Genomic DNA, 22,945 nt, shown 5'->3' with positions numbered 1-22,945 from the left:
GGTAGGAATAGTGCCCCATCATTGGGGTCAGTGGGAGGAATAGTACCCCATCATTGGTATCAGTGGGAGGAATAGTGTCCCATCATTGGTGTCAGTGGGAGGAAAAGTGCCCCCTCATTGGTATCAGTGGAAGGAATAGTGCCCCATCATTGGTATCAGTGGGAGGAATAGTGCCCCATCATTGGTGTCAGTGGGAGGAATAGTGCTCCATCATTGGTATCAGTGGAAGGAATAGTGCCCCATTATTGGTGTCAGTGGGAGGAAAATTACTCCATCATTGGTGTCAGTGGGAGGAATCGTGCCCCATCATTAGTGTTAGTGGGGAGGAATAGTGCCCCATCATTGGTATCAGTGGGAGGAATAGTGCCCCATCATTGGTATCAGTGGGAGGAATAGTGCCCCATCATTGGTATCAGTGGGAGGAATAGTGCCCCATCATTGGTATCAGTGGGAGGAATAATGCCCCCTCATTGGTATCAGTGGTAGGAATAGTGCCCCATCATTGGGGTCAGTGGGAGGAATAGTACCCCATCATTGGTATCAGTGGGAGGAATAGTGCCCCATCATTGGTATCAGTGGGAGGAATAGTGCCCCATTATTGGTGTCAGTGGGAGGAAAATTACTCCATCATTGGTGTCAGTGGGAGGAATCGTGCCCCATCATTAGTATCAGTGGGAGGAAGTGCCCCATCATTAGTGTCAGTGGGAGGAATAGTGCCTCATCATTGGTGTCAGTAGGAGTAATAGTGCCCCATCATTGGTGTCAGTGGGAGGAATAGTGCCCCATCATTGGTATTAGTGGGAGGAATAGTGTCCCATCATTGGTATCAGTGGGGAGGAATAGAGCCCCATCATTAGTATCAGTGGGAGGAATAGTGCCCCATCATTAGTATCAGTGGGAGGAATAGTGCCCCATCATTGGTGTTAGTGGGGAGGAATAGTGCCCCATCATTGGTATCAGTGGGAGGAATAGTGCCCCATCATTGGTATCAGTGGGAGGAATAGTGCCGTATCAGTGGGAGGAATAGTGCCCCATCATTGGTATCAGTGGTAGGAATAGTGCCCCCTCCTTGGTATCAGTGGTAGGAATAGTGCCCCATCATTGGGGTCAGTGGGAGGAATAGTACCCCATAATTGGTATCAGTGGGAGGAATAGTGTCCCATCATTGGTGTCAGTGGGAGGAAAAGTGCCCCCTCATTGGTATCAGTGGAAGGAATAGTGCCCCATCATTTGTATCAGTGGGAGGAATAGTGCCCCATCATTGGTGTCAGTGGGAGGAATAGTGCCCCATCATTGGTATCAGTGGAAGGAATATTGCCCCATTATTGGTGTCAGTGGGAGGAAAATTACTCCATCATTGGTGTCAGTGGGAGGAATCGTGCCCCATCATTAGTGTTAGTGGGGAGGAATAGTGCCCCATCATTGGTATCAGTGGGAGGAATAGTGCCCCATCATTGGTATCAGTGGGAGGAATAGTGCCCCATCATTGGTATCAGTGGGAGGAATAGTGCCCCATCATTGTTATCAGTGGGAGGAATAATGCCCCCTTATTGGTATCAGTGGTAGGAATAGTGTGCCATCATTGGGGTCAGTGGGAGGAATAGTACCCCATCATTGGTATCAGTGGGAGGAATAGTGCCCCATCATTGGTATCAGTGGGAGGAATAGTGCCCCATTATTGGTGTCAGTGGGAGGAAAATTACTCCATCATTGGTGTCAGTGGGAGGAATCGTGCCCCATCATTAGTATCAGTGGGAGGAATAGTGCCCCATCATTGGTGTCAGTAGGAGTAATAGTGCCCCATCATTGGTGTCAGTGGGAGGAATAGTGCCTCATCATTGGTGTCAGTAGGAGTAATAGTGCCCCATCATTGGTGTCAGTGGGAGGAATAGTGCCCCATCATTGGTATCAGTGGGAGGAATAGTGTCCCATCATTGGTATCAGTGGGAGGAATAGTGCCCCATCATTGGTGTTAGTGGGGAGGAATAGTGCCCCATCATTGGTATCAGTGGTAGGAATAGTGCCCCCTCATTGGTATCAGTGGTAGGAATAGTACCCCATCATTGGTATCAGTGGGAGGAATAGTGTCCCATCATTGGTGTCAGTGGGAGGAATAGTGCCCCATCATTAGTGTCAGTGGGAGGAATAGTGCCTCATCATTGGTGTCAGTAGGAGTAATAGTGCCCCATCATTGGTGTCAGTGGGAGGAATAGTGCCCCATCATTGGTATCAGTGGGAGGAATAGTGTCCCATCATTGGTATCAGTGGGAGGAATAGTGCCCCATCATTGGTGTTAGTGGGGAGGAATAGTGCCCCATCATTGGTATCAGTGGTAGGAATAGTGCCCCCTCATTGGTATCAGTGGTAGGAATAGTACCCCATCATTGGTATCAGTGGGAGGAATAGTGTCCCATCATTGGTGTCAGTGGGAGGAAAAGTGCCCCTTCATTGGTGTCAGTGACACCAATGAGGGGGCACTATTCCTCCCACACTGACACTAATGATGGGGCACTATTACTCCCACTGACACCAATTATACTTACATCGCTGTGCTGACCCCTGCTCCAGCCCGGGCTCCCTCCTTCAGGCACAGACACTTACCCATCAGCTGTCTTCCTTCTCCAGCCGCTCTCCTCCTCTTCACCGGCTACAGCTGCTCCCTCACTGGATCTCCAATCTTCGCACTGCCGCTTGGCTCCTCCTCTACAAGCTCTGCCTCCTCGCCTGTGATTGTCTGCCTGTGTGCCTTTTCTGAGCTACAGATCTGGCGTCCAATCACTGGCGAGGAGGTGGAGCTTGCAGAGGGAGGGACAGGCTGCAGTAGGCTGCCCAGTGATCCCAGGGGTGTGGCCAGATTCCAGGGGTGGCTTGTCATCCCGCCCACATCTTGATCAAGATCCAGGAAGATGAAGACACCGGACGGACACCCTCTGCACCCCTCCTCCAGCAGCGCCTTGTGGACCTGATCAACGTGGGACACGAAGTCAGGTAAGACACAGCAGCACCTGTCCCTTTCCCACGGAAATGTCCCTTCCGTGGGAAAGGGGGAAGGCAGCGCTGCCGCCCCTCTGAAAAGTGCCGCCCTAGGCAAATGCCTTGTTTGCCTCGAGGCAAATATGCCCCTGCCTGAGACCTTGTAACACTAACGAGTCATATGACACCAGGGAGGGAAAATGGCTAATTGGGCCTAATTTGGACCTTGTCACTTAGGGGTGATTCACTTTTGTTGCCAGCGGTTTAGACATTAATGGCGGTGTGTTGAGTTATTTTGAGGGGACAGCAATTTATATGTTATACAAGCTGTACACTGACTACGTCACATTGTAGCAAAGTGTCATTTCTTCAGTGTTGTCACATGGAAAGATAGAATCAAATATTTACAAAAATGTGAGGGGGGGAATCACTTCTGAGAAATACCGTGTGCATATATATATATATATATATATATATACACAGTTGTGTTCAAAATAATAGCAGTCAGACATCACTAACCTGATCAATCACTGTTTTTGGTAGAAATGATATTTCTACATGGCAAATAATTTACTAGCAGGTGTAGTAGAGTAATAGAAATCCAACAGACCCAACAGTCATGACATGCATGCTGCTGATTCTGTGTAATTGAATCACTAATTGAAGGGGGCATGTTCAAAATAATAGCAGTGTGGAGTTCTATTAGTGAGGTCATTCATTCTTTGAAAAACAGGTGGCAATTATTGCCCTTATTTAAGGAAGGAAGGCAGCAAATGTTGTACATGCTGGTTACAGTGCATTTCTCTCTGAAATTCTGAGGAAAATGGGTCGTTCCAGACATTGTTCAGAAGAACAGCGTACCTTGATTAAAAAGTTGATTGAAGAGGGGAAAACGTATAAAGAAGTGCAGAAAATGATAGGCTGCTCAGCTAAAATGATCGGAAATGCTTTAAAATGGCAACCAAAACCTGAAAGACGTGGAAGAAAGCGAAAAACTACCATTCGAATGGATAGAAGAATAGCCAAAATGGCAAGGACTCAGCCAACAATCAGCTCCAGGAAGATCAAAGAAGGTCTAAAGTTACCTGTGAGTACTGTTACAATTAGAAGACGCCTATGTGAAGCCAAGCTATCTGCAAGAAGCCCCCCCAAAGTCCCACTGTTGAAAAAAAGACATGTGCTGAAGAGGATACAATTTGCACAAGAGCACATTGACTGGCCTAAAGAGAAATGGCGCAACATTTTGTGGACTGATGAAAGTAAGATTGTTCTTTTTGGGTCTAGTGGCCGGAGACAGTTTGTCAGACGACCCCCAAACACTGAATTCAAGCCACAGTACACTGTGAAGACAGTGAAGCATGGTGGTGCAAGCATCATGATATGGGGATGTTTCTCATACTACAGTGTTGGGCCTATTTATCGCATACCAGGGATCATAAATCAGTTTGAATACATCGGAATACTTGAAGAGGTCATGCTGCCTTATGCTAAAGAGGAAATGCCCTTGAAATGGGTGTTCCAACAAGACAACGACCCCAAACACACCAGTGAACGTGCAACATCTTGGTTCCAGACCAACAAGATTGACGTTATGGAGTGGCCAGCCCAATCCCCGGATCTTAATCCAATAGAAAACTTGTGGGGTGACATCAAAAATGCAGTTTCTGAGGCAAAACCAAGAAAAGAGAACTGTGGAATGTAGTCCAATCATCCTGGGCTGGAATACCTGTTCACAGGTGCCAGAAGTCGGTTGACTCCATGCAACACAGATGTCCAGCAGTTCTCAGAAACAGTGCTTATACAACTAAATATTCATTAAGTGATTCAAAGGAAAGCAAAATCTTCAAACATTTTTCAGTTTATATAGTGAATGTTTGAGTTTGTAAAGAAGAATACAAACACTGCTATTTTTTTGAACAGTCTAATATTCACTTTTCTTCAATTTTTTTAGAGGAACAACACAAATTTGATATATTTTTCTTCATGTTTTGATTTGGAATAGAATGTGTAGTGTTCCCAATGCATTTGTGTGTATGGAAATAAAAGCTGTTAGATGGATTTTGAGCTTTATTCACTTTTTTCAACACACTGCTATTATTTTGAAAACAACTGTATATTGTAATTTTTATTTATTTATACTAGTAATGGCAGAGATCAACGACTTATAGTGGGACTGTGATAGTGTGGTGGGCAAACTGACACTGACTGCGTGGGGGGTACACTGACAGCAACAGTGACACTAATACAGTGATCACTAATATTATACAGTTTCACTGTACTAATGACACTGGCTGGGGTTAACTGTGTACAGGGGTGGACTGACCATTTGGAAACTCGGGCACTGCCCGAGGGCCCGGGGTCAGTAGGGGGCCCCATGAGATGCCCCTGGTACCCTTTTCATAGTTTTTTTTTTAGTTTGGCCAAAGAAACAGGGGCCCCATGATCCCCTATTGCCCCATGAGTTGTCAGTCGGCCCCTGACTGTGTACCTAACAATGTGTAACAGGTGCTGCTTTTACTAAGCGATCTTGTCTTTTTCCCTTGCAGGGAATAAAAAAAAAAACAGCAAGAGCGCCTGTGAGTGTACATAGCTCTGTGTTGGTAAACAACACAGGGCTCTCTTCCGTAAATCACGGAGCCGATCAGCGGGTCCCGGTGATCAGACATTGGCGGGGACCCAATGATCGGCTTGTGCTGTAACAAATTATAGCACAGCTGGGGTGGCGGGTGCTCGCGCCCTACCCGGAGGTTCTGATCACATACCGGATGCATCATCTAGTGCACAGTGGCTGCTCTGCCACAGTAAATGCACATGGGGTGGTCGCTAAGCAGTTAAACAACCTCCAAACATCACAATGTATACAGTAAAGATTTAAAAGAAAACAGAGACAAAGGTAATCAGTACGTATTCTTTATTTATAACTGAAGAAAGCGTTATCTTAAGATTGATGGATGAAAGTATCTTGTGTGTCTCTTCTCCCTCCATGTGGCACCTCTGGGAAAAATGGTACATTGCCTTCCACAATGTACGAGGGGTGTTCAAGTTAAACCAGGACTTTTAAGTTCATATAATAAAAGAACAAATTTCAAGGAGTGGAAACTGCGTTTATTTTTCGACATACTCCCCTACTACATATATACACTTATCTCAGCGTTTGACTAACGCCTGGAAAGCTTCGGCATAGAAAGGTTTGTCAGTACGCCAGAATCATCCTAGGTCAGCCAGCTTCACTTCACCATCATTGTGTTCAAAGTTCCCACAGAAAGATTCATCTCTTGTGAAATTTCACAACAGGTAATACGTCGATTATCCAGGATCAGGCGTTCTACACACTGAATATTCACAGGAATGACTGCTGTGGGCTGGGAACCACCATGGCCGGAATGGTCAATGACAGACTTATGGCCATCTTTGAAACGTTTACACCATTACTGCGGCTGAGCGTCTCATCACCGTATCGTGCTTGAAGTCTGTAGTTATCTGTGGGTTTTACGCCTTCTTCCTCAAGAAACTTCATCACCACATGCTGTTCCATGCACGCACTAACACTCCTGTCTGCCATCTTGATTACCAATCTCTGGCCTGGCCCACGCCTATCAGTAATAGGACTCACTTGCCACTTACTACTGTGTGTATTACCGCCACGCTAGTATCCTTTTATACATGGAAAATTAAAGGTTCCAGTTGGACTTGAACACCCCTTTTAGTTCTTGATGCATTACATCAGGGCTCTCCAAACTTTTCAAAGGGCCAGTTTACTGTCCTTCAGACTTTAAGGGGGTTGGACTGGGGCCAGTGGGGGTAGAAAATGTCCCTGACCCAGCATCAGTGAGAGTAAACATTACCATAGGGTTGGTGGTCAGTAAGGAGGAGTAATGCTCCATCATTGGTAATAGTGGCAAGAATAGTGCCCCATCATTGGTATCAGTGTGGAAGACATAGTGCCCCATTGTTGGTTTCAGTGGGAGGAATACTGTCACATCATTTTTATTAGTATGAGGAATAGTGCCCCATCATTGGTATTAGTGGGAGGAATAGTGCCCCATCATTGGTATTAGTGGGAGGAATAGTGCCCCATCATTGGTGTCAGTGGGAGGAATAGTGCCCCATCATTGGTATCAGTCGGAGGAATAGTGCTCCATCATTGGTAATAGTGGCAAAAATAGTGCCCCATCATTGGTAGCAGTGTGGAAGACATAGTGCCCCATTGTTGGTTTCAGTGGAAGGATTACTGTCCCATCATTATTATTAGTGGGAGGAATAGTGCCCCATCATCGGTGTCGGTGGGAGGAATAGTGCCCCATCATCGGTGTCGGTGGGAGGAATAGTGCCCCATCATCGGTGTCGGTGGGAGGAATAGTGCCCCATCATCGGTGTCGGTGGGAGGAATAGTGCCCCATCATCGGTGTCGGTGGGAGGAATAGTGCCCCATCATTGGTACCAGTGGGAGGAATAGTGCCCCATCATTGGTATCAGTGGGAGGAATAGTGCCCCATCATTCATGTCAGTGGCTGGAATTATGCCCCACTATTTGTGGAGGTATAGTGCCCCATCATTGGTATCAGTGGGAGGAACAGTGCCCCATCATTCATGTCAGTGGCTGGAATTATGCCCCACTATTTGTGGAGGTATAGTGCCCCATCATTGGTATCAGTGGGAGGAATAGTGCCCCATCATTCATGTCAGTGGCAGGAATTATGTCCCACTATTGGTGGAGGTATAGTGCCCCAAGGGTCGAATAAAGGCAAACAAAGGGCCTCTAAGGAACATTATGAACATGAAAATATGGCCAACTAATTGGTAAAGTTCACTGTTTGGCTTTTCAAGAACTGTATAGGCAATCCAAGGTCAATGGAATGAGTGGGCCACTATGCGTTTCAGGGGCCCCATCCCCTTTGTCAAACTTGAAACACGTAGCGGTCCACCCAAGCCATTGACGTTGTGTTGCATGTCAGAGGTGCATGAGGGAAGGCTGGAGACGCCTCTGGCTTTCTCTCAAATTTGCAGGTCCGGCTTCACTAGCCTACCACCTCAACAGCCTATTTGTCACCCTTGCAATCGGCCGCATGGTGTACCCCTTCTGCTCCTCAGGCTGTTTTCAGGCTTCTTATATGTAAGTGTACTCTACTGTTTATTTAACCATTTACCCCCTCCCCCCATCCTGACCAGGCCATTACGGTGCTGCGTTACTTTAACTGACAATTGCGCGGTCATGCAACGCTGCACCCAAATTAAATTTACGTCTTTTTACCACAGAGCTCTCTCTCTCGGTGGGATTTGATCACCTCTACATTTTTTATTTTTTGCACTATAAAAAAAAAAAAAACCTACAATTTTGAAAAAAAAAACAATATTTTTGACTTTTTGCGATTAAACATTTCCAGTAAAAAAATTAGAAAAATCAAATTTCGGCATAAATTTAGGCCAAAATGTATTCTGCTCCGTGTCTTTGCTAAAAAAATAAATCCCAATACGTGTAAATGAATTGGTTTACATGAAAGTTATAGCGTTTACAAATAGCGATATATATACTGGGATTTTTTTATATTTACTAGTAATGGCGGCGATCAGCGACTTATAGCGGAACTGCGGCGGGCATTCTGACACTGGGGGAGAACTGACTTGGTGTCACTGACATCCCCAGTAACACCAATACAGTGATCAGTGCTAATAAAAAGCACCGACACTGTACTAATGGCACTGGGCAGGAAGGGGTTAACGTCTGGGGCGATCAAAGGGTTGACTGTGTGTGTTTTACCAAGTGCTGTGTTTGTGCTTCACTGTAAGCACACTGCTTTGCACGGCTGTGCTATGCAGAGCCATACAAAGCAGTGTGCAGGAGCTGACAGGGGAGAGAACTGTACTGTTTACATACAGTTCTGTCCCTCCTTCGGTAATGCTCCTCGATCACCGGGTGCCGGCGAGTAATTACTGGCGAGGACCTGGTGATTGACAGCTGAGGATGCAAATAGCGGCGCAGGCCCCCTACCCGGAAACGCGAAATCATGTATATATACACGTGATTTTGCGCACCCTGCAGCAGTATATCTGCTATAGGGGGGCGAGAAAGTGGTTAAGCCTGCCAAGCCCTTGGTCTTACATGTGATAGTGTTTATGATACGTGCCTGCCTTGTTCCCGTGCCTTGACCTGATCTCCGCCGTGCCAGCTAGTTTGGATTTCCTTGTTATTGACTTTGGACTACTCTCTAAACTCAACTTACCTTTTATTGATTTACTTATTTCAGGTACTTATATAGCGCCGTCAATTTTACGCAGCGATTTACAGATATATTATACATTCACATCAGTCCCTAACCCTCAAGGGGCGTACAATCTAAGGTCCCTAACTTACATTCATACATACACATACTAGGGACAATTTAGACAGAAGCCAATTCACCTACCAGCATGTCTTTGGAGTGTGGGAGGAAACCGGAGTACTCGGAAGAAACCCAGGCAGGCACATGGAGAACATGCATACTCCAGGCAGGTGGGTCCGTGGTTGGGATTCTAACCATCGACCCTAGTACTCCAGGCGGAAGTGCTAACCATTTAGCCACTGTGCTGCCCTAAACGACTACATTGCCTGCCCTGAACCTAGACTGCCATTGGACCACTTTGTCTGTCTGCCGTTTTGTTTGCTGTACTTAGCTGGTGCCTGCCCTGGCATGGTAGCTATAGGCACTACAGCATTGCTTAGAAGTCCTGGGGGGCAATGGAGTCCCGGTAGGCCTGCTTGCGTTATGGGAAAGGGGGCTGGCTAAGGCTGAAGAACACAGAGCCAGCTATAGTGCCTGACCACCAATGCTAGGGGTAGGCATGACAGCAGCTTTGTTTTCACAGAAACAGTTCTCCCGCTCTGACCCTGAAAACGGCTTATTTCCACAGTTAACTCTTTCATGTATTGCTGACATTTCCTGCTATCGGAACATGAACATGGCATCAACTCGGAGTTAGGTCAATGATGTCCAATAGAATGTTTTCACTAGAAAAGCTTCTAGTTCACTCTGGACCTGAATATGACCTATCACCCGTGTGTGTTCTAAGATGTGTTTCAAATGCTGACTTGTCAGCAAAACATTTCTCACATTCAGAACAGGAAAACGACTCGTCCTTCATGTGAATTCTTTCATGTGAAATAAGACGTCTCCTCACGGAAAAACATTTCCCGCACTCCGTGCACGAGTAAGGCTTTTCCCCCGTGTGAATTCTTTGGTGCGTCACGAGAGTTGACTTTTGGCTAAAATATTTACCGCATTCGTCACAGTAAGGTCGCTTCTCCCCCATGTGAACTTTCTGATGGCTGGTCAGTAGCCGTTTACAAGAAAAGTTCTTCCCACATTTGGAACACAGATAGGGGCGATCCCCGCTGTGTGTTCTTTGATGTATGACAAGAACCGATCTGACGGCAAAACACTTTCCACACTCCAAGCATGTATATGGCTTTTCTCCTGTGTGAATCCTCTGGTGTCTGATCAGGCATTCCCGCGATGAAAAAAATTTCTTGCAATCTGAACATGTGTACGGCTTTTCCCCCGTGTGAGTCCTCTGGTGCTTGAGAAGGCGGGTCTTACAGCGGAAACATTTTCCGCACTCGGGGCATGAAAACGGCCTTTCTCCTGTATGAATCCGTGTGTGTGAAATTAAAGACTGCTTTAGGGAAAATGTTTTTCCGCATTCGGAGCATACGTATGGTTTCTCCCCCGTGTGAATCCTAACGTGCACTATGAGAGCTGATTTCCGGCTAAAGCACTTTCCGCACTCGGAGCATGGGAATGGCCTCAGTCCTTGGTGGGTCTTCCGATGAGCGATGAGGTTCCCGTTATGGGTGAAGCTTTTGCCGCACTCTGAACAAGAAAACGGCTTCTCGGAAGTGTGAATTCTCTCGTGGATAACAAGAGAGGATCTTTCGATGAAGCACTTTCCGCACTGTGAACAGGAATACGGCTTCTCTCCTCTGTGGATTTTTTCATGCTTGGCAAGGGATGATTTCCAGGGGAAACCTTTACCGCATACAGAACAGGAATAGGGTTTCTGGGCCGTATGCAATCTCTCATGTGAGATGAGCCCTGCCCTATCAGTAAAATATGTACCACACACCGTGCATGGGAATAGTTGTCCCTTGCTGAGTGCTGCTTGTTGGATGATGAAGTGTAAGTGGCCAGATAAAGGCTTGCCGTGTGTATAGAATGACAGACCTCCATTTTGTGGTGCTGGAGGAAGATTCTGGGTGATCGGGTTTTGCTTCGAAGAAACGGGCGTAACTTCTGTTCCACAATCTGAAGGCTGCAGCTCTGCTCTATATCTATGATACTCTCCATCTAGAGAAGAAGAAAGGGGGAAAATAGGAAACGTAAACAGACCAAGCATTTTCTGGCACATTTTGTTTACAAGTTTAATCACTTGCCCTCCACTCTATAGCAGAAATACTGCTACAAGGCAGCAGGGCTGCGCAAAATCACATATATATATATACACGTGATTTGCATTACTGGGTACGGTGTGTGCACACCCAAGCTGCTGTTGGCAGCTAGAGATATCAATCACCGTGTCCCGGCCAGCGATTCAGAGAGAGAAAACAAGGGGGGGTGGGCTTCAGAGTGACTGATCACTGTGACAGCCAATCAGATACTGTCTCCCCATTACTGTCTACTGACAGAGGAGGGGGGGGGGGGGGAGAAGAGATTGTTGTAGTGACTGAACAAGGAGGATCTGGGACTCTTCTCTGAATTTAGTATTTATCACTCACCTGGGCTGATCTCTGGAGGGATCTCCTCCTTCTTGCATAGCGCATAGCCGGAGTCTAATAGAGGCTGATGGTTTCTGACCCCCCCACTGGGCACATACTGTCCCCCCATTACTGTCTACTGACAAAGGAGGGGGGAGAAGAAGAGATTGTTGTAGTGACTGAACAAGGAGGATCCGGGACTCTTCTCTGGATTTAGTGTTTATCACTCACCTGTGCTGATCTCTGGTGGGATTTCATCCTCCTCAATCTTCACACATTGTATTTCCTCCTCTTCAACTTTGACATGTTTGTGAGTGGGGTCCCTGGGGTCTGTGAATAAAGAGAATTTGTGCCGATTTATTGTGTTGTTGATTACCGCCATTAATAGTATAGTGTCATAGCTGAGTAAATTCCAGTATATATTGTATACTATAGTTTGTAGACACTATATCTTTTACACAAACCAATTAAGACCCCGGTCACACTGGGTGAGACCCGGCATGCGATTTTCATGCCATACAACTTGCAAATTGCATGCCAAAACCTTCCGGAGGTCAAAATAATTACCTTTTAGAATCACTTTAATTTCTCACCTGTTTTGAGCTCTGCAGGAAGTTCCTCCTCTTTAATCTTCACATTCCCTTGTTCCTCCTCTTCAACGCTGAAGTGTCCCTGTGTCACTGAGGTATTTCCAAGGTCTTTGGTTACAGATGGCCTTCTCGTCAGGTAGCACAGAATGACAGGATGAGAGGAAAGCAGCGGTCTAATAGAGGCTGATGGCTCCTGACTCCCCCACTGGGCACATACTGTCCCCCCATTTCTGTCTACTGACAGAGGAGGGGGGAGAAGAAGAGATTGTTTTAGTGACTGAACAAGGAGGATCTGGGACTCTTCTCTGGATTTAGTGTTTATTCCTCACCTGTGCTGATCTCTGGAGGGATCTCCTCCTCCTTACATGGACCATCACCCATCACATACGGCTCTTCTGCCTCTTCTTTGACTTTATTCATATTTTTATACTGAAAATAAATACAAAATGTTGCATACGGTTTGATCTAGTAGACATCTGCAACAAAGTAGACTCAGTGGACAATCCATCTACCTGGTCCTCCTGAGGGATCTCCTGATGTTCATGTGTGAAGTCCCAGGAATACAGAGAAGGGGGACATCTCTCTGGTGGGTTCCCAATACTGGATCCATCTACCTGGTCCTCCTGAAGGATCTCCTGATGTTCCTGTGTGGAGTTCCAGGAATACAGAGAACGGGGACATCTCTCTGGTGGGTTCACAATACTGGATCCATCTACCTGGTCCTCCTGAGGGATCTCCTGATGTTCCTGTGTGGAGTCCCGGGAATACAGAGGACGGGGACATCTCTCTGGGGGATTTCCATTGCAGGATCCATCTGTAGGAAGCACATCCAGACTGTTTTTTTATTTTCGGTCTTGAAGATTCAATCAAATGTTAATTAGGAGCTTAAGTAACTTCCAACACACTCATTCATTACTCTGCACTGGCCTTTCCATCTATCAGAGAGCAGTTACGCCTAGCGGGACTTGTTACATGACACATCTGCCAGTACAATGTATGGCCAAAAGTATGTGGTCATACCTCTAAACCAGTCATTCTCAACCAGGGTTGAGAAACCAAGGGTTCCTCCAGAGATTTCTAGGGGTCCTTGAGCTGTGGGTACATCTTGAAGGCCCCTGCATAGTTCCAGGACCAATGGCACTTAGTAAAACCAGTGACACCAATAATTTTTAGCTGTCTGTATGGGTGGCATTCTCTCACTGTAATGGGTGCATTCCTTCTATTGACCACCAATGTAAGAGGCATTTTTGAGATTGCCGCCCAATGGACTGGTTTTAGTAAGGCAGGGCTTGACAAATTTGCTTCGACTCTAGGAGGAAGTTAAAAAAGTTAGAAAGCCAGTTTTTTTTAGCGCAGCGTGGGTTGTCAGCGCCTGGAGCAAGGCAACTTTTGAGTGACAGGCTTCACGGTTAAGCGATTTGCCGTGTGATAATCATGGGAAAACCACGCTACGTTATGGGTATCATTGAAACTAGTGGCACTTGAACCTGCATTTTGCAATCACAGCGATTCTGCTGCAATCCCAAAATGCCCAGGTGTGAATGGAACTGCCCTGCAATTCTGGATGCGTTTTCAAACTCACAGATTTGCATGACAGGCTAGATATTGTGTGTTCCTATAGAGATTGTTCACACAGATGCGATCCACATGCATTGTGTTTTGAGTGCCATTATGAAAAGGGTCCTGTGCGAGTGTGTAGCAGAAAACTCCAGACTCCCAAGTGATAGAGTACCAGACTCATCCACCTTACTAATGGCTCCATATCTGCCAATCCCTCCAATGGCTTCCCATTCAGTGTCCTCTGTCCCTCTCTGCCAAACTCTCCACAGGCCTCTACTCAGTGTCCTGCATCCCTCTTTGCCAATCCTTCCACTGGCCTCCATTCAGTGTCCTCCACCTTTTTCTGCCAATCCCTCCACTGGCCTCCATTCAGTGTCCTCCACCTCTCTCTGCCAATCCCTCCACTGGCCTCCATTCAGTGTCCTCCACCCCTCTCTGCCAATCCCTCCACTGGCTTCCCATTCAGTGTCCTCCACCCCTCTCTGCTAATCCCTCCACTGGCTTCCCATTCAGTGTCCTCCACCCCTCTCTGCTAATCCCTCCACTGGCTTCCCATTCAGTGTCCTCCATCCCTCTCTGCCAATCCCTCCACTGGCTTCCCATTCAGTGTCCTCCACCCCTCTCTGCCAATCCCTCCACTGGCCGCCATTCAGTGTCCTCCACCCCTCTCTGCCAATCCCTCCACTGGCTCCCATTCACTGTCCTCCATCCCTCTCTGCCAATCCCTCCACTGGTCTCCATTCAGTGTCCTCCATCCCTCTCTGCCAATCCCTCAACTGACTTCCATTCAGTGTCCTCCACCCATCTCTGCCAATCCCTCCACTGGCCTTCATTCAGTGTCCTCCACCCCTCTCTGCCAATCCCTCCACTGGCCCCCATTTAGTGTCCTCCACCCCTCTCTGCCAATCCCTCCACTAGCTTCCATTCAGTGTCCTCCATCCCTCTCTGCCAATCCATCCACTGGCTTCCATTCAGTGTCCTCCACCCCTCTCTGCCATTCCCTCCACTGGCCTCCATTCAGTGTCCTCCACCCCTCTCTGCCAATCACTCCACTGGCCTCCATTCAGTGTCCTCCACCCCTCTCTGCCATTCCCTCCACTGGCCTCCATTCAGTGTCCTCCATCCCTCTCTGCCAATCCCTCCACTGGCTTCCCACTGCCCAACGAATAAAATTCAAACCATTAACAATCACATATAAAGCCATTTATAACTCTGCCCAAAATCACTTCACCGATCTTGTCTTTAAATATCACCCAAACCATCCTCTCCGCTCCTCCCACTCTCTAGCTCCCTTGTCTCCTCCTCCCATGCTCATCTCCAGGACTTCTCCAGAGCCTTCCCCGTCCTCTGGAACTCTCTACCCCAATTTATCAGACTATCGCCTACTCTGCTCACTTTTAGGTGATCTCTGAAAACCTCTCTTCAGGGAAACCTATCCTGCCGTCAGCTAATAACGGAATCTTCTATTCCTTCTACCAGTCCCTCCCCCACAGTTATTACCTTTTGTATGACCATCCCCTTCCTCTTAGATTGTAAGCTCCTAGGATCAGGGCCCTCCTATCCCTCTTGTATTGAACTGTAGTGTGGCTGTATTGTTTCCCGTTATACTGTAAAGTGCTGAGCAAACTGTTGGCGCTATATAAATCCTGTATAATAATAGAGTAGAGTGATAGAGTAGAATGGCACGTGGAGATAAGTGGTCACATAGGATTGCTATCCACAGGGGTTTTTGAATTGAAGTCAATGGGATGCGATTTTACACTGAAATCAATTGGAAGCGATTTTACATTGAAATAAATTGAAGGCAATTCTGCATTGATGTCAATAGGACGAAATTTTGCATTGAAGTCAATGGGAGACGATTTTGCATTGAAGTCAATAGGAGGCAGTGTGTGCACTGAGACGCCAGGACACAATTTTTAGGTGCCATGGTGACTTGGCACCTGGGATTTGTCGAGCCCTGTAGTAAGGGTTCCTCGAGACCTGAAAATTATTTTAGGGGTTCCTCTGGGTAAAAAGATTGAGAAAGGCTGCTTTTAACTATGGAGTTCAGGTGTTTCCAGTGAAGTTTATGTTACTCCTACACCATAAAGGCATTTTTGATAATTGCGTGTTTCCAACCTTGTGACAACAGTTTGGGGAAGGCGCTTTTCTATTACAGCATGACAGTGCCCTGCGCACAAGCCCAGCTCCATGAAGACATGGTTTGATGTGAAGGGACTCAAGTGGGTCCAGGGAGAGCGGATATAGTGAATGCAGGGTCCGGGGAGACCGGATATAGTGAATGCAGGGTCCAGGGAGAGCGCATATAGTGGATGCGGGGTCCGGGGAGACCAGATACAGTGAATGCAGGGTCCGGGGAGACCAGATACAGTGAATGCAGGGTCCGGGGAGACCAGATATAGTGAATTAAGGGTCGTGGGAAACCAGGTATAGTGAATGCAGGGTCTGGGGAGACCAGATATAGTGAATGCAGGGTCCAGGGGGAGAGCGAATATAGTGAATGCGGTGTCCGAGGAGAGAGGATATAGTGAGTGCAGGGTCCGGGGAGACCAGATATAGTGAATGCAGGGTCCGGGGAAAGCAGATATAGTGAATGCAGAGTCCGGGGAAAGCGGATATAGTGAATGCGGGGTCCGGGGAAAGCGGATATAGTGAATGCGGGGTCCGGGGAAAGCGGATATAGTGAATGCGGGGTCCGGGGAAAGCGGATATAGTGAATGCGGGGTCCGGGGAAAGCGGATATAGTGAATGCGGGGTCCGGGGAAAGCGGATATAGTGAATGCGGGGTCCGGGGAGAGCGGATATAGTGGATGCGGGGTCCGGGGAGAGCGGATATAGTGGATGCGGGGTCCGGGGAGAGCGGATATAGTGGATGAGGGGTCCGGGGAGAGCGGATATAGTGGATGCGGGGTCCGGGGAGAGCGGATATAGTGGATGCGGGGTCCGGGGAGAGCGGATATAGTGAATGCGGGGTCCGGGGAAAGCGGATATAGTGAATGCGGGGTCCGGGGAAAGCGGATATAGTGAATGCGGGGTCCGGGGAAAGCGGATATAGTGAATGCGGGGTCCGGGGAAAGCGGATATAGTGAATGCGGGGTCCGGGGAGAGCGGATATAGTGAATGCGGGGTCCGGGGAGAGCGGATATAGTGGATGCGGGGTCCGGGGAGAGCGCATATAGTGGATGCGGGGTCCGGGGAGAGCGCATATAGTGGATGCGGGGTCCGGGGAGAGCGCATATAGTGGATGCGGGGTCCGGGGAGAGCGGATATAGTGGATGCGGGGTCCGGGGAGAGCGGATATAGTGGATGCGGGGTCCGGGGAGAGCGGATATAGTGGATGCGGGGTCCGGGGAGAGCGGATATAGTGGATGCGGGGTCCGGGGAGAGCGGATATAGTGGATGCGGGGTCCGGGGAGAGCGGATATAGTGGATGCGGGGTCCGGGGAGAGCGGATATAGTGGATGCGGGGTCCGGGGAGTGCGGATATAGTGGATGCGGGGTCCGGGGAGAGCGGATATAGTGGATGCGGGGTCCGGGGAGAGCGGATATAGTGGATGCGGGGTCCGGGGAGAGCGGATATAGTGGATGCGGGGTCCGGGGAGAGCGGATATAGTGGATGCGGGGTCCGGGGAGAGCGGATATAGTGGATGCGGGGTCCGGGGAGAGCGGATATAGTGGATGCGGGGTCCGGGGAGAGCGGATATAGTGGATGCGGGGTCCGGGGAGAGCGGATATAGTGGATGCGGGGTCCGGGGAGAGCGGATATAGTGGATGCGGGGTCCGGGGAGAGCGGATATAGTGGATGCGGGGTCCGGGGAGAGCGGATATAGTGGATGCGGGGTCCGGGGAGAGCGGATATAGTGGATGCGGGGTCCGGGGAGAGCGGATATAGTGGATGCAAGGATTGGGGAGACCAGATATAGTGAATTCAGGGTCCTGGGAAACCAGATATAGTGAATGCAGGGTCCTGGGAGAGCAGATATAATGAATGCAGGGTCCTGGGAGACCAGATATAGTGAATGCAGGGTCCTGGGAGAGCAGATATAGTGAATGCAGGGTCCTGGGAGACCAGATATAGTGAATGCAAGGTCCGGGGAGAGCCAATATAGTGAATGCAGGGTCCGGGGAGACCAGATATAGTGAATTAAGGGTCGTGGGAAACCAGGTATAGTGAATGCAGGGTCTGGGGAGACCAGATATAGTGAATGCAGGGTCCAGGGGGAGAGCGAATATAGTGAATGCGGTGTCCGAGGAGAGAGGATATAGTGAGTGCAGGGTCCGGGGAGACCAGATATAGTGAATGCAGGGTCCGGGGAAAGCAGATATAGTGAATGCAGAGTCCGGGGAAAGCGGATATAGTGAATGCGGGGTCCGGGGAAAGCGGATATAGTGAATGCGGGGTCCGGGGAAAGCGGATATAGTGAATGCGGGGTCCGGGGAAAGCGGATATAGTGAATGCGGGGTCCGGGGAAAGCGGATATAGTGAATGCGGGGTCCGGGGAGAGCGGATATAGTGGATGCGGGGTCCGGGGAGAGCGGATATAGTGGATGCGGGGTCCGGGGAGAGCGGATATAGTGGATGCGGGGTCCGGGGAGAGCGGATATAGTGGATGCGGGGTCCGGGGAGAGCGGATATAGTGGATGCGGGGTCCGGGGAGAGCGGATATAGTGGATGCGGGGTCCGGGGAGAGCGGATATAGTGGATGCGGGGTCCGGGGAGAGCGGATATAGTGGATGCGGGGTCCGGGGAGAGCGGATATAGTGGATGCGGGGTCCGGGGAAAGCGGATATAGTGAATGCGGGGTCCGGGGAAAGCGGATATAGTGAATGCGGGGTCCGGGGAAAGCGGATATAGTGAATGCGGGGTCCGGGGAAAGCGGATATAGTGAATGCGGGGTCCGGGGAGAGCGGATATAGTGAATGCGGGGTCCGGGGAGAGCGGATATAGTGGATGCGGGGTCCGGGGAGAGCGGATATAGTGGATGCGGGGTCCGGGGAGAGCGGATATAGTGGATGCGGGGTCCGGGGAGAGCGCATATAGTGGATGCGGGGTCCGGGGAGAGCGCATATAGTGGATGCGGGGTCCGGGGAGAGCGGATATAGTGGATGCGGGGTCCGGGGAGAGCGGATATAGTGGATGCGGGGTCCGGGGAGAGCGGATATAGTGGATGCGGGGTCCGGGGAGAGCGGATATAGTGGATGCGGGGTCCGGGGAGAGCGGATATAGTGGATGCGGGGTCCGGGGAGAGCGGATATAGTGGATGCGGGGTCCGGGGAGAGCGGATATAGTGGATGCGGGGTCCGGGGAGAGCGGATATAGTGGATGCGGGGTCCGGGGAGAGCGGATATAGTGGATGCGGGGTCCGGGGAGTGCGGATATAGTGGATGCGGGGTCCGGGGAAAGCGGATATAGTGGATGCGGGGTCCGGGGAGAGCGGATATAGTGGATGCGGGGTCCGGGGAGAGCGGATATAGTGGATGCGGGGTCCGGGGAGAGCGGATATAGTGGATGCGGGGTCCGGGGAGAGCGGATATAGTGGATGCGGGGTCCGGGGAGAGCGGATATAGTGGATGCGGGGTCCGGGGAGAGCGGATATAGTGGATGCGGGGTCCGGGGAGAGCGGATATAGTGGATGCGGGGTCCGGGGAGAGCGGATATAGTGGATGCGGGGTCCGGGGAGAGCGGATATAGTGGATGCGGGGTCCGGGGAGAGCGGATATAGTGGATGCGGGGTCCGGGGAGAGCGGATATAGTGGATGCGGGGTCCGGGGAGAGCGGATATAGTGGATGCGGGGTCCGGGGAGAGCGGATATAGTGGATGCGGGGTCCGGGGAGAGCGGATATAGTGGATGCAAGGATTGGGGAGACCAGATATAGTGAATTCAGGGTCCTGGGAAACCAGATATAGTGAATGCAGGGTCCTGGGAGAGCAGATATAATGAATGCAGGGTCCTGGGAGAGCAGATATAGTGAATGCAGGGTCCTGGGAGAGCAGATATAGTGAATGCAGGGTCCTGGGAGACCAGATATAGTGAATGCAGGGTCCGGGGAGAGCCAATATAGTGAATGCAGGGTCCGGGGAGACCAGATATAGTGAATTAAGGGTCGTGGGAAACCAGGTATAGTGAATGCAGGGTCTGGGGAGACCAGATATAGTGAATGCAGGGTCCAGGGGGAGAGCGAATATAGTGAATGCGGTGTCCGAGGAGAGAGGATATAGTGAGTGCGGGGTCCGGGGAGACCAGATATAGTGAATGCGGGGTCCGGGGAAAGCGGATATAGTGAATGCGGGGTCCGGGGAAAGCGGATATAGTGAATGCGGGGTCCGGGGAAAGCGGATATAGTGGATGCGGGGTCCGGGGAGAGCGGATATAGTGGATGCGGGGTCCGGGGAGAGCGGATATAGTGGATGCGAGGTCCGGGGAGAGCGGATATAGTGGATGCGGGGTCCGGGGAGAGCGGATATAGTGGATGCGGGGTCCGGGGAGAGCGGATATAGTGGATGCGGGGTCCGGGGAGAGCAGATATAGTGGATGCAAGGATTGGGGAGACCAGATATAGTGAATTCAGGGTCCTGGGAAACCAGATATAGTGAATGCAGGGTCCTGGGAGAGCAGATATAGTGAATGCAGGGTCCTGGGAGAGCAGATATAGTGAATGCAGGGTCCGGGGAGACCAGATATAGTGAATTAAGGGTCGTGGGAAACCAGGTATAGTGAATGCAGGGTCTGGGGAGACCAGATATAGTGAATGCAGGGTCCAGGGGGAGAGCGAATATAGTGAATGCGGTGTCCGAGGAGAGAGGATATAGTGAGTGCAGGGTCCGGGGAGACCAGATATAGTGAATGCGGGGTCCGGGGAAAGCGGATATAGTGAATGCGGGGTCCGGGGAAAGCGGATATAGTGAATGCGGGGTCCGGGGAAAGCGGATATAGTGAATGCGGGGTCCGGGGAAAGCGGATATAGTGAATGCGGGGTCCGGGGAAAGCGGATATAGTGAATGCGGGGTCCTGGGAGAGCAGATATAGTGAATGCAGGGTCCTGGGAGAGCAGATATAGTGAATGCAGGGTCCGGGGAGACCAGATATAGTGAATTAAGGGTCGTGGGAAACCAGGTATAGTGAATGCAGGGTCTGGGGAGACCAGATATAGTGAATGCAGGGTCCAGGGGGAGAGCGAATATAGTGAATGCGGTGTCCGAGGAGAGAGGATATAGTGAGTGCAGGGTCCGGGGAGACCAGATATAGTGAATGCGGGGTCCGGGGAAAGCGGATATAGTGAATGCGGGGTCCGGGGAAAGCGGATATAGTGAATGCGGGGTCCGGGGAAAGCGGATATAGTGAATGCGGGGTCCGGGGAAAGCGGATATAGTGAATGCGGGGTCCGGGGAAAGCGGATATAGTGAATGCGGGGTCCGGGGAAAGCGGATATAGTGAATGCGGGGTCCGGGGAAAGCGGATATAGTGGATGCGGGGTCCGGGGAGAGCGGATATAGTGGATGCAAGGATTGGGGAGACCAGATATAGTGAATTCAGGGTCCTGGGAAACCAGATATAGTGAATGCAGGGTCCTGGGAGAGCAGATATAATGAATGCAGGGTCCTGGGAGACCAGATATAGTGAATGCAGGGTCCTGGGAGAGCAGATATAGTGAATGCAGGGTCCTGGGAGACCAGATATAGTGAATGCAAGGTCCGGGGAGAGCCAATATAGTGAATGCAGGGTCCGGGGAGACCAGATATAGTGAATTAAGGGTCGTGGGAAACCAGGTATAGTGAATGCAGGGTCTGGGGAGACCAGATATAGTGAATGCAGGGTCCAGGGGGAGAGCGAATATAGTGAATGCGGTGTCCGAGGAGAGAGGATATAGTGAGTGCAGGGTCCGGGGAGACCAGATATAGTGAATGCAGGGTCCGGGGAAAGCAGATATAGTGAATGCAGAGTCCGGGGAAAGCGGATATAGTGAATGCGGGGTCCGGGGAAAGCGGATATAGTGAATGCGGGGTCCGGGGAAAGCGGATATAGTGAATGCGGGGTCCGGGGAAAGCGGATATAGTGAATGCGGGGTCCGGGGAAAGCGGATATAGTGAATGCGGGGTCCGGGGAGAGCGGATATAGTGGATGCGGGGTCCGGGGAGAGCGGATATAGTGGATGCGGGGTCCGGGGAGAGCGGATATAGTGGATGCGGGGTCCGGGGAGAGCGGATATAGTGGATGCGGGGTCCGGGGAGAGCGGATATAGTGGATGCGGGGTCCGGGGAGAGCGGATATAGTGGATGCGGGGTCCGGGGAGAGCGGATATAGTGGATGCGGGGTCCGGGGAGAGCGGATATAGTGGATGCGGGGTCCGGGGAAAGCGGATATAGTGAATGCGGGGTCCGGGGAAAGCGGATATAGTGAATGCGGGGTCCGGGGAAAGCGGATATAGTGAATGCGGGGTCCGGGGAAAGCGGATATAGTGAATGCGGGGTCCGGGGAGAGCGGATATAGTGAATGCGGGGTCCGGGGAGAGCGGATATAGTGGATGCGGGGTCCGGGGAGAGCGGATATAGTGGATGCGGGGTCCGGGGAGAGCGGATATAGTGGATGCGGGGTCCGGGGAGAGCGCATATAGTGGATGCGGGGTCCGGGGAGAGCGCATATAGTGGATGCGGGGTCCGGGGAGAGCGCATATAGTGGATGCGGGGTCCGGGGAGAGCGGATATAGTGGATGCGGGGTCCGGGGAGAGCGGATATAGTGGATGCGGGGTCCGGGGAGAGCGGATATAGTGGATGCGGGGTCCGGGGAGAGCGGATATAGTGGATGCGGGGTCCGGGGAGAGCGGATATAGTGGATGCGGGGTCCGGGGAGAGCGGATATAGTGGATGCGGGGTCCGGGGAGAGCGGATATAGTGGATGCGGGGTCCGGGGAGAGCGGATATAGTGGATGCGGGGTCCGGGGAGAGCGGATATAGTGGATGCGGGGTCCGGGGAGTGCGGATATAGTGGATGCGGGGTCCGGGGAAAGCGGATATAGTGGATGCGGGGTCCGGGGAGAGCGGATATAGTGGATGCGGGGTCCGGGGAGAGCGGATATAGTGGATGCGGGGT

At 50.5% G+C, this 22,945-nt stretch overlaps 1 protein-coding gene across 2 annotated transcripts in view; it reads right to left on the bottom strand.

Annotated features, from left to right (window-relative positions):
• Nucleotides 1–5,867: 5,867 nt before the first annotated feature.
• The window catches only part of LOC149466153 (uncharacterized), a 42,062-nt gene continuing 24,984 nt past the window's right edge, over nucleotides 5,868–22,945 (bottom strand). The window contains exons 3-7 of one of the 2 annotated variants that reach the window (XM_089672762.1): nucleotides 12,804–13,105; nucleotides 12,621–12,720; nucleotides 12,295–12,525; nucleotides 11,933–12,031; nucleotides 5,868–11,294 (exon numbers count right to left, since the gene is read on the bottom strand). In XM_089672762.1, coding sequence (XP_089528888.1) covers nucleotides 9,976–11,294; nucleotides 11,933–12,031; nucleotides 12,295–12,525; nucleotides 12,621–12,720; nucleotides 12,804–13,105 — 2,051 coding nt within the window. In that variant the 3' untranslated portion in view covers nucleotides 5,868–9,975. Of the gene's footprint in view, nucleotides 11,295–11,932; nucleotides 12,032–12,294; nucleotides 12,529–12,620; nucleotides 12,721–12,803; nucleotides 13,106–22,945 lie in introns of both variants that reach the window. The other variant, XM_089672761.1, reaches the window with a different exon arrangement.

The sequence above is a fragment of the Staurois parvus genome, unplaced genomic scaffold (genome assembly GCF_062004578.1).
Source record: "Staurois parvus isolate SC_StPar_1 unplaced genomic scaffold, SC_StPar_1.0 ptg000132l, whole genome shotgun sequence".
Taxonomy (NCBI): domain Eukaryota; kingdom Metazoa; phylum Chordata; class Amphibia; order Anura; family Ranidae; genus Staurois; species Staurois parvus.
This window is presented reverse-complemented; position numbering and strand designations above follow the sequence as displayed.